Source organism: Aphelocoma coerulescens, unplaced genomic scaffold, assembly GCF_041296385.1.
Source record: "Aphelocoma coerulescens isolate FSJ_1873_10779 unplaced genomic scaffold, UR_Acoe_1.0 HiC_scaffold_97, whole genome shotgun sequence".
Lineage (NCBI taxonomy): Eukaryota > Metazoa > Chordata > Aves > Passeriformes > Corvidae > Aphelocoma > Aphelocoma coerulescens.
This window is the reverse complement of record NW_027184078.1, coordinates 42,195-53,143: the sequence shown is the minus strand read 5'-3', so window position 1 is coordinate 53,143 and position 10,949 is coordinate 42,195. Positions and strand designations below refer to the sequence as shown.

Sequence of the window (10,949 nt, the reverse complement as noted above, 5' to 3'; positions counted from 1 at the left end):
ATAAATGAAGGAGTTATAAAATGGGATTAATTATTATTGTGAGGCCTTCAGGCCAGGTGCTGACCACCACAATAACCATCACCACCAAGAAGACCAGCTGGAGAGGATCACCGGGACACCAGTGGGATGCACAGATGGTGATATTTTCTTTACTCTGTCTCTGTCACTCTCTTTCTGTCCCACCACCTACTTTTGATGTCTTTCTCTTCTTTTGTCTCTCTTCTCTCTCTCTCTCTCATATTTACTATCAAATAAAACCAATACTACTGTCACTGGCATATGGTCTTGATTGCACCTTAATTTGGGCAGAGGCATTTCAAGTATCTTTAAAACCAGATCATGACAACGTCTCCGTGTACAATATACGGGAGAGATTTTGTATGTATCGATCCATCAGACATTGTAAATACATGTGCAAGTCACAGACACAGATTTGATTTAAATCATCCAGAATACATTTCTGATGGGGTGGCAAGGGCTGGATGTGGCCATGTTGGCCTGGCCAGGCCTTGTGGGGAGGTGTTGCCCTCCCAAGCCAAGCCCTGGCAATTCCCCACAAGAGCTGGTGAACACGAGCCAAGGGGCTGGCACACGGCAGGTTCCTGGGGACAGGGACAAACCCGCTGGGAGCTGCAGGGAAGCCTGAAAACCCACTGTGCCATGGTGGGTGGGAGTGGGGGTAGGAAGGGAGAGGTGGAGACCATGGTCAGTGGAGCAGCTGCAGGAGCAGCCCCAAGGCTCCCAGCTGCCAGCCCTTGGCCAGCACAGCCGAGCCCAAGCAAGCCCCAGCTGGACCCCCCAGCCCCATTTTCCCAGTGCAGGAGCTGTGCCAGAGAGCAAAGGCCGGCGTGGGCGATTGTCCCGGGGCACTCGCCGTGCTGGAGCTACCGGGGCTGGCTGCGGGAGGGCCTCACCGGGGCATATTCTGTGTTGCTGATCAGCTCCTGCCTGCCAGGCTTTAGAGGGAAAAGGAAATCCTGTTATTTCAGCTGCTGGCTGCAAGCCCTGCACAAGCCTCTGGCCCTGGGCTCCAGCAGTGCTGCAGGGAGCTGGGCCTTTTTCTTTCAGTTTTGGTTTGATTTTATTTCCCACTTGGAACCCCCAGATTTTTGTATCTGACATTTCAGCATAAGATGTTTATACAGGGAGAATATTTGCAGAAGATGCTGAGAAAATTCAATGAAGTGGTTTCATGAAAAAATATCTCAGAAATGTCTATTTCTGCAAATGCTTCCTTTTGGCTCTTAGTAGGTATGGCCCAGTGGGACTCCCCACCAAGCCACCAGCACAGACCCTGACACTCACATCCCATCCCCAGGGCACTGCTCCCTGCTTTGGCACCAAGGCTGTGCCCAACTCACCCTGTTGTGTCCAACGTGGGCGATGGTGGAGTCTGGTGGGGACAAAAAGCACAGAGTGAGCCCTTGCTTCCTGTTCTGGGAGGGAGAAGCCCCACCCTGCCTTTGAACAGCAAATTCCCCAGAGTCAGGACTGAATCCCCTGCCCTGTGTCCCCCTAATCTCACCCCGCTCCTGGCAGCAGAGGAAGCTGCCCTTCCCTCTGTGGATGCAGAGCAGGGATGGGGGGTCTGTTGTCACCTTTCTTCTGCAGGCAGGAGCTGGGCTGTGCGTGCAGGGAAGGAGCAGAGCAACGGCGTGGGGAGAGATCTGCCCTTGTGCCATGGGCAGTGGTTTTGCAAATGCCACTGGGACATGAACTGCTGGGATTTCGTGTGGAATTGGAAAGGGTCCTGCTGTGAGAGGAGGGATGGCTAGCATGGAAAGGGGGTTTGGAGCAGGTCCCTGAACTCAGTGCAGCTCCTGAGGCTGCAGCACGGCCGGCCCATGGGCTCAGGGATTCTGGTGGTGCCGGAGGGCAGCCAGGCCACAAGAAGGGGGTCCCACAGACAGAGGGGTCTGTGGGTCACCTGTAGGAAAGTGTTGGTACTCACACTGTATTTCATTGTCCTCGGTCACTTCGGCCTCCTGGCTGGGAACTTGCTGCTGCCTGGAGAGAGTCGGGGAAAGGGTTTTGGGGTCTGTGCCCAGACTGTGATGAGCCCATTGGAGTCATTGCCGTGGATGATTCTGTCTTGCATCGGGTCCATGGCTGGAGTCAAGGCCAGGGCAAGCCCTGCTCCTCCCTGCCTGCACCATGGGGGAATCCCCCCACGGGCACAGACCATGCTGCCCCTGGACAAGGACCACCCCAGGGGGCTGGGATGCCCCCGTCTCCATCAGCCCCAGCCCCGCAGCCCCCAGGGATTGCTGCTCACCTTTGGCATCTCTCTCTGCAGGCCCCTGCAAGGAAAAGAAAGGCAGAGGTGGGAGGCAGAGTTCCTGCACAGCTCTGGCTTTCCCTGCTCTGGGCTGTGCAGTGAAGGTGATGGGCTGAACCTGCACATCTCACTGGCAGAGGGATTTTTCTGTCCCAGCCTTCACAACCCTGACTCCCCTTTCCCAGCCTGGTTTCTCCCAAGTTCTCAGCAGCTGTGCTCAGCCAGAGTGTGGAGGAACTGTGCTGGCTGCACTCAGGGCAGCTCAGAGCCTCAATCCTTGTTCCCAGAGGATGGGAGCCAATGTGTGCCTGGGGCAGGGATGCATTTGGTTTCTCTCTACACATTTTGGCATTCAAGGACAGTCATTCCTTTGGTAAAGTTTTTGTCATCTCAGCAGCTTTACATCTGTCAGTGACAAAGGAAAAGCCTGAGAAGCTCAGCTTTCTTTGATATGGGGTAAAGAGCCGACCATCCTCAACCAGCAGAGGTCAGAAAGCAGCAGCCGTGCATCGGGATGCATCTCAAGCCTCAATGTCCACAAATCACTCACCTTTCCCCACAAAAGAATAGGTGGTTGCAGCCAGAAGGAGGAGAGAGATGACCACGAGCCCTATCATGATGTCCTTGCAATTGGTCTGGAGGTCCATTGGAGTGTTATCTGTGTGCAAAGAAGATGTTGGGAAGAGGGTTTGTTATGGGGAGTGAAAGAAGAGAGCAGGATATGCCCTTAGAGCCAAGCCAGGTCCTGGCTGATGAACCTCCCAGTATCCTGGTGTTGGCAGCTGGGCAGCCTTGGCCCAGTGCTGAGGGACCTTGGGTGTGAGGGAGGGAATCACTCACCAGCAGAGGATGTGCCTGCCTGGGAGCTGGACCCGCTGCCTGGGAGGAGAAAGGGACAGAGAGACAGTCTGCAGCTGCCCCAGGCCCTGCACAGACTGAGACTCTGTGGGGACCCCCAATCCACCCTCTATCAACTGTGGGGATCAATAAATGAATGCCCTGCTCAGCTGTGGCTCTGCATCAGATCTGGCACCACCACTCTGCCCTTTCTGTGATGCTGGGGCAGGAGAGGAGCAGGATGCTCTGCTGGGACTGGCAGGAGTGTCCCTGGTGCCCAAGGCTGTGCTGAAGTGCACCCTGACCCCCAGCATTCCAAGGGACATGCCATGGGGCAGGGCAGGGTCCCTTCCCTCCCCTGGGGACTTGGGGGATCTGTGAATGTTTCCTGTGTGTGCCCCAGTGCCACGACTCACCTGTGACACTCAGGTTTGTGGGAGCACTGAGGGCAGAGTTCCTCACTCGGTTGCTGTTGTCCTTGTGCTGGTATCCACATGTGAATGTCCCCGCACTCCCACTCGTCACAGTGAAGAGCATGTAGTAGCTCCCCTTCCCCTGTTGGGCTTTCAGGCTGTGCACCTGTACCCCGTCCTTGCAGAAGATGATTCGTGTGACAGGAGACTTTGGGAAAATTTGGCACCGAAACAAAACCTGTTCTCCTTCCTGTACTGCACCCAACGTAGCATCGGTGTTCAAGAACAGGGAAGGAGCTTGGAGGTCACCTGCAGAGAGGGCAAAGGGATGGACCAGGACAGTATAAACTGTTTCAGGCCTGGAAAATGGCTCAGATCTGAGAAGGGAAGACTTTCCTCTCCAGGGGTTATAGCAAGGCATTTCACTCCCCCCAAGAGCTCTTTTGTTCTTTGTTTAACCAGTCAGGTAACTCAAACAGGACAAGCTGTTTGTAGTGAGTTGTTTTGGTGCCAAGGGCTTAACACCAATCTGGCCTCTCCCAGCTGCCAATAAATGTCTCACTGTTGAAGTGAGATTTAACAAGACAAGCTGGATTTCTGACTGACTGACAGTCACTTTACCACTGTAAAAGGCACAGCAAAGTTTCAGAAAGTAGAAATCTCCTACACATTTCCCTGGAAATGTCTGGAGTTTCTCCCTGAGCAGGGATGCTGCTTCACAGTAACTCCCCTGAAGGCTGAGTGAAGGAATCCATGTACATTATTGTCATTTTGTTGTAGGTGACATGTGAGTCCTTATCCATACTATTATTTTTGTTAGGTTTGATATAGGTACCTCAGTATCGTGCACTGTTTTATGTTGTACTGTAATATTCTAGTAGTCCCTTCTAGTTCAATACTCTGTAGTAAGTAACCCTAATTAAGATCTTTCATCTGTTATCTTTTATCTTTTAAAGAATTAATTAATTTTTATAAATATATCTGATTTCCCATCATTAGAACTTGCAAACCAAAGTGATTCCTTAAATTTAAACTGTTGCCAAAATCTGAGGCTAAGGCAGGATTTGTCTTTTGCTTCCACTGTCCCTGTGACAGAGGTTCACACATGGGTGAAAAAAGCCCTTCTCCCTTCCCATCTCCAGCCCCACACAACTCCCCTTACAGGACCTATCCCTGTACTCACCATGCCCTGGGGAGCTGCAGATGTCCTGGGCCATCACAGCAGCACCTGCACCGTGGGGCACAGAGGGGTTTGGTCACACAGGCAGCAGCCCAGCTCAGCCCCGTGCCCCTGTCCATGTTCCCATTGCTGAGTCTTGGCTGGACCAGCACCTTCCCACCCATGGGGCTCCATCCTCCATTTCCTTTGTCTCTGGGCCTGACATCTCCCCAGGCCCATTTTGGCTGGGTTTGTGCTTCCAGGTGGATGCCTCTGGCTCCCTAAAGCACTTCAGCATCTGCCAACTCTCACACTATGACCAAAATACTTAACATGGCCAAGAGAATTTCTCAGATGGGCCACTACACATTTTGGAGAGAAATTTAATTGCATTGGAACTTCCTTACCCTGAGGGATGTTTCCATAGGCTTAATTTGTGTCTCTAAATGTGCCTGAATGACTGACCTGGTCAAAAATTTCTGACCAGGGCTTGGAGCCATCTGGTCTATAGAGAGATATCCCTGCCCATGGCAGGGGGGTGGAATCCCAGGCAGGTGGAATGATCCTTAAGGTCCCTTCCAACCCAAACCTTTCTATGATTCTCTGATTCTCCAGCCTTGAACAAACTTTGGAGTATCAGTAAGAAAATGAGAATAAAAGCTTTAAAGGAAAGAAAAGCAACTACAGTTGATTCCGGAGCATAGAAGATGTGGGAAATATGCTGAGTGTTTGGAAAACATGGCAGCTTGGAAGAAAAATACAAAAGATAAGTCAGAGCCGTTTTTAATCCTATTTTCCCAAGATGAGCCAAATTTATTCAAGACAGCAATTGAGAGGGAGCAGGACAGCCCTTCCAAGTGCTGCATCACAAAGGAACAACTGATTTCCTAGTACAAAGATTTTCTTTGTTTTAACACAGGAAAAGCAATGAGGAAAGGCCAGGTCTGCTCTGTCCTGCAGGAATAGTGTAAGGCCAGCCTGGGGTTTGCTGTGCAGTCACACCCCAGGATCTCAAGGCTTAGGGAGGGTTTAGTGATTTTAACACAAGGCCCTGATCTCTCCTGGTGCTTGAGGTGGGAGGGTCCCTCTCTCAAGGAGGCATTTGTGGGATATTTACAGCTCCAGGCTGAGCTGTGGAGGTGGAACCTGGAGGGCTGCAGGCACTTGAACTGCAATTTGTTCTCCTCTGGTTGCATCCCTCTCTCCAGAGGATGCTGTTGATCCCATCAATCCAGGCCAAAACCAGTAGTGGGATGTGCTGGGCAGCTGGCCTGTCCCCCTGTCAGGGATGCAGGATTTGTACAGGGGGATGAAACTGCCTTGGGACTATTTGGGCAATGTGTCAAAGCTCCTGTGCTGAGCTCCCCAGCATCCTGTTGTAGATGCTGTGTGACTCTGGAGAAGGGAGGGGAGGTTGGACACAGAGATCCAGGAGGAAGGAGGGAAGTGTGGCCTGGAGGGCTGCTGAGCGGGGCAGGACAGGGCCCGTGCTGGGCCCAGGGCAGGCCCCAGGGGAAAGGGTGTGTGGAGCAGCCGTGCAGCCCGGAGGGGCAGAGCTGCTCTGGGGAGGGCAGCAGGACCAGTGCTTCCTCCAGCTCCTGTGCACCTCTGAGCAAAGGGAACAATTCCCAACCCCTCTCAGGGGGTTCAGGTCATCGTGTGAGACTTGGCAGATGCTGGAGCCCTTTTCAAAGCCAGAGGCATCCACTGGGAGCAATGAACCCACCCAAAACAGGCTGTGCTGCAAGAAAGCTTCTTCCATGGCTAAGACCCAGGAGGTGCCATTGCTTTGGGATGGTTTGAGTTTGGGGCCTGCTGATGCTGAGAGCCCATACACACAGCTGTCCTACAGCTGGACACCTTCCTGCCCCCAAGCATCCCAACTGCCCAGGGACATGCCATGGGGCAGGGCAGGGTCCCCTCCCTCCCCTGGGTTCTGGGGGGCCTGGGAGGGTTTTCTGTCTGTGCCCCAGCGCCACGACTCACCTGTGAGACGCAGATTCTGGGAAGCACTGAGGGCAGAGTTCCTCACTCGGCTGCTGTTGTCCTTTTGCTGGTATCCACATGAGAATGTCCCTGCACTCCCCGTTGTCATGGTGAAGAGCATGTAGTAGCTCCCCTTCCCCTTTTGGCCTTTCAGGCTGTGCACCTGCACCCCGTCCTTGCAGAAGATGATTTGGGTGACAGATTTCCAGCTAGTTATGCACCGAACCAAAACCTGTTGTCCCTTCTGTGCAGCAGCAGGGCTCATTTGGAAGACAGGAGCTGGGAGGTCACCTGGAGATGAGGGCACAGGGATGGCCTGAGAGAGTGTTGCTGATGCAAGTGCAGAATCTGGGAGGGGAAGAATTTCCCACACATGTGGGAAAAAAGCCCTTCTCCCTTCCCATCTCCAGCCCCACACAACTCCCCTTACAGGACCTTATCCCTGTACTCACCATGCCCTGGGGAGCTGCAGATGTTCTGGGCCATCACAGCAGCACCTGTGGGACACAGAGGGGTTTGGTCAGACAGGCAGCAGCCCAGCTCAGCCCCGTGCCCCTGCCCATGTTCCCACTGCTGATTCTTGGCTGGGCCAGCACCTTCCCACCCATTGTCCTGGGGTGAAGCACCCTTCCTTTTTTTTCTGAGTTTTTTGGCTTTTTCTCAGGAGAGAGACAGAGAGTTAAAATTCTCTGCTGTTTAGCTGGCTCGCTAGTTGAGGCAAGAACTTTCCTTGGACTGTTCTGTTCCAATCTGGATCACCAGCACCAGGAGGGAACACCACAGCCTGGAGGGGCCACACCCTAGCTCCAGAGAGAGAACAGCCACACCTACAGAAGGACTTGGAATTTCACCAGGTTCTCTCCACAGCAAGAGGTTTTATTATTTAGCACAATTCTGTTCCCGTGTGTTTGTTAAATAAATAGGTTTTTCTCCCTTTCATTTTCTTCTGAGGAAACTTTTTTTTCCCCCAAACCTGGAGGGGGAGTGATCGCTGAAACCTGCCTTCAATCAGAGAATGTTCCATTTGGACAGTCCTCCGAATTTGTCTCAAACTGGGACACTCATGCGGGTCCATCCTGCATCTCCTTTATTGTAGGAACCCAGAGTGGCAAGAATATTTCTCTGCTTGTTTTGAAGGGTTCTTACCCCCCTGAACAACACTGTTTTAACCTCCAAGCTTGGAAAAAATTACCAATGCTCAGACAAGAACTAGAAAATACAGTGGTGTGAATTAGGTTATAGACTATTATGCAAGATTGTCACAGGGTGAAAATTTTAGAGGTTTTGGGCTTCTCTTTGTAGTAAATAGATAAGAGTAAAAAATATCAAAATGGAGGATTGTTGTTGTTCTCTAAACCTTCTTCTCCTTCTTCTCATACTCCATGTTCTGCAGTAAAAGTAATTTGGAATGATTGGATAGAGAATTCCGCAGTTCCTGGCTGTGTTACTGAATAATTGGTAGGAAAGTGAAAATAATATACGTTTTTAGTAACTATTGGTTAAATTATCTTTAAAAGGCCGTGTAAATCTTGATAATTAGAGACTTCTCTCCTGCTTTCTGTGCTCTATGTTAAGCCTGGGTCACGCTAGTGACTCTGTTCCTCTGATAAGAATTAATAAACAACTATCCAGCAGCGTTGAAACTCAAGGAAAAGTTTCAGTTTATCTTTTGAAACCCCTTGCAAGGACTTTTAGACAATTCTCTTCCATCAGGAGGGATTTGATTTATGGCACGGTTCAGTGTCACTTTATCTCTGGGTTTAACACCACCCCAAGCCCATTTTGGTTGGGTTTGTGGTTCCAGGTGGATGCTGCTGGCTCCCTAAAGCTCTTCAGCATCTGAAAAGTCTCACACCGTGACCCAACCCCCTGAGAGGGGTTGGGAATTGTTCCCTTTGCTCAGAGGTGCATGGGAGCTGGAGGAAGAACTGGTCCTGCTGCCCTCCCCAGAGCAGCTCTGCCCCTCAGGGCTGCACGGCTGCTCCACACACCCTTTCCCCTGGGGCCTGCCCTGGGCCCAGCACGGGCCCTGTCCTGCCCCGCTCAGCAGCCCTGCAGTGCTGAGCCCCAAGGCAAAGCCATCCCCAACTCACCCAGCAGCAGCAGCAGCAGCAGGAGGAGGAGGAGGAGGAGGAAGGCCGGGCGAGCAGGAGACAGCCTGGCACATCCCCCCTGGGCCAGCATTGTTTGGGGCACTGCAGCCACAGCCTCTCCTTGCAGCGTCTGCTGTGGGCTGAGCTCTGCCCAGCGCTTCAAGAGCTGCCTGGCCCGGGGCTTGCAGCGTGCCTGGGACTGGTCCTGCTGCAGGGCTGGGGCTGGCAGGGCCTTTCCCACACCGAGCGGCTGTGGCCAGCGGGGGCCCTGCCTCAGCCCCGCTGTGGCCACTGCGCCTGCAGAGCCCCCGCTTTCATTTCCGCACCCTGCGAGCCCAGAGCACGAGCCGTGTGTGCCTGTCCCTCTGGGGCAGCCTCCTCCCTGCAAAGCCCTCCTGACACTTGGCCTGACACTTTGGGGAACTCCAAGAGCCATGAAAGCTGCTGGAGGGACAACAGGGCAGGACACCAGCAATCCTGCAGCTTCCTGGTACTTCCACCTCCAAGTGATAGAGGAGCCAGTGAGGAGTGGGGCTCTGCTGGATCTCCTGCTCACCCAGCACAAGGCACTTGCTGTTCTGCTGCCCAAGGTGCCTCTGCAAGGGGCACTGTGACCAGCTGGCCCATGCCCAGGGACCTGCCCTTGGCTGCAGCACAATGAGCCTGGCTTTATTTATGGAGAACATTTTGGTGCCCTGAGTCCCCCACTGCCATTTGTCCCTCCCAGGTGAAGGCAGGAGACTGGGGATTGAGAAGGAGGGAAGGCTCTGTTGTGTCCCCCTGTGCAGTGGTTTAGTGCACGGAAGAGGAGACACGGCTTTGCTGCAGATCTTGCACAGCCTGGAGCTGCAGGTCATGGCCACGAGTGTCCCAGATGGGACAGGAGAGTCCAGGGCTGCAGGACCACCCTGTGGTGGTGGCACTGGGAGAAGAGGGTGAGATTTGGTGCAGCCTGTGCACATCCTTGGGATGAAATGGACACAGTTCAGAGCCCTGGTGCCAGTGAGTTATTGCCCAGCACAGATGAACAGAGAGCAAAGGTGGGGGTCTGAAACAGGCTGAAGTTGGTGTTAAAAACAACTGACATAAAAATATGAAAGCACTGTGGGAACTTTCTTCAGAAATGGCCTTGAATTTTACACCTTCAGCCAGTGCAGAGATGTCCCACCTGATAACTGATCTTACAAGGTGGGTTTGGAACATTTCCTGACATGCTGCTGTATTGCACCTCCTTTATCTCAAGGCACAATAACTTCTATTATTAGTCTGAATTACGAGATCAGAAATTTTCATGGTTAGTGAGTGTTACTGAGATTTTTGATCACTAATTAAGCATTAGAACAGACATTCCAAATTTGTGTATCAGGCAGTTCTAACTATATGAGCAAGTCCAATTTTTTTATCCTGGGTTTACCACCAAAATCTTTAGCAGTACCCCATTACTTCATTTTTCTTTGTCAAGGAATCTCTTATCCCATCCCACTCAGTTCCCCATTTTATTGAAATTCCAGATCAGGGAAGTATCTGCACTCCTCCCCTAATTTCAAACCTCTCTATTCTGGGGTTTCAGTCTGTTCAAGCACAGCTGGGACTTGGTTTCAGCTCTCATCATCTTGACAAACTTTAAGGCATGACAACAATTAGGGCAATAATGCAATGACAAGAGGCAGAGGCTTCTCATTTTTATTTACATTCTCCTCCTTACTCTGTAGACACAAGGGGGGGAAACTCTCCATGGATCAAATTACATCATCTTGTTCAAATATTTGATTACCCTCATGGTAAAAAGCTACCAAAAATATCTGTCCATTTCATGGGAATTCTCATGTTGCAGCTTGTGCCTGTTTTCTCTTACCCCAGCAAGGTACCTCACCAAGAAGATGTCAAATGGAGAGAGAAATGCAGCAAGGCCATTGAGGCCCAAACTGCTCCCTGGGTCTGACAGACATTGTTCCCTGGGGAGGTGGTGGAGCCTCCATCCTCGGAGATATTCAAAAGCCTCTGGAGAGGATCTGGCCAACCAGCTCCAGGGGTCCCTGGGTGAGCAGAGGAGTTGGACCAGGTGATCTCTTGGGGTCACTCCCAACCTCACCTACTCTGTGTTTCTGTGATCCTGTACAGGGCATGAGACATCTGAAATGAAAAGTGTCAGAATCTCCAGTGTCAGATGGAGCTGTGTCTGT

General features: G+C 52.0%; 1 protein-coding gene across 1 annotated transcript; it reads right to left on the bottom strand.

Annotated features, from left to right (window-relative positions):
* Positions 1-227: 227 nt before the first annotated feature.
* Positions 228-8,997, bottom strand: LOC138102662 (uncharacterized). The gene is made up of 11 exons (XM_069000381.1): positions 8,767-8,997; positions 7,126-7,170; positions 6,674-6,964; positions 4,712-4,756; positions 3,532-3,837; positions 3,119-3,157; positions 2,829-2,936; positions 2,276-2,300; positions 1,952-2,007; positions 1,362-1,393; positions 228-956 (listed from the first exon to the last, which is right to left on the bottom strand). The coding sequence occupies exons 1-11, from the start codon at positions 8,855-8,857 to the stop codon at positions 885-887; spliced, it is 1,110 nt and encodes a 369-aa protein (XP_068856482.1). The 5' UTR covers positions 8,858-8,997; the 3' UTR covers positions 228-884.
* Between the last annotated feature and the right edge of the window lie 1,952 nt (positions 8,998-10,949).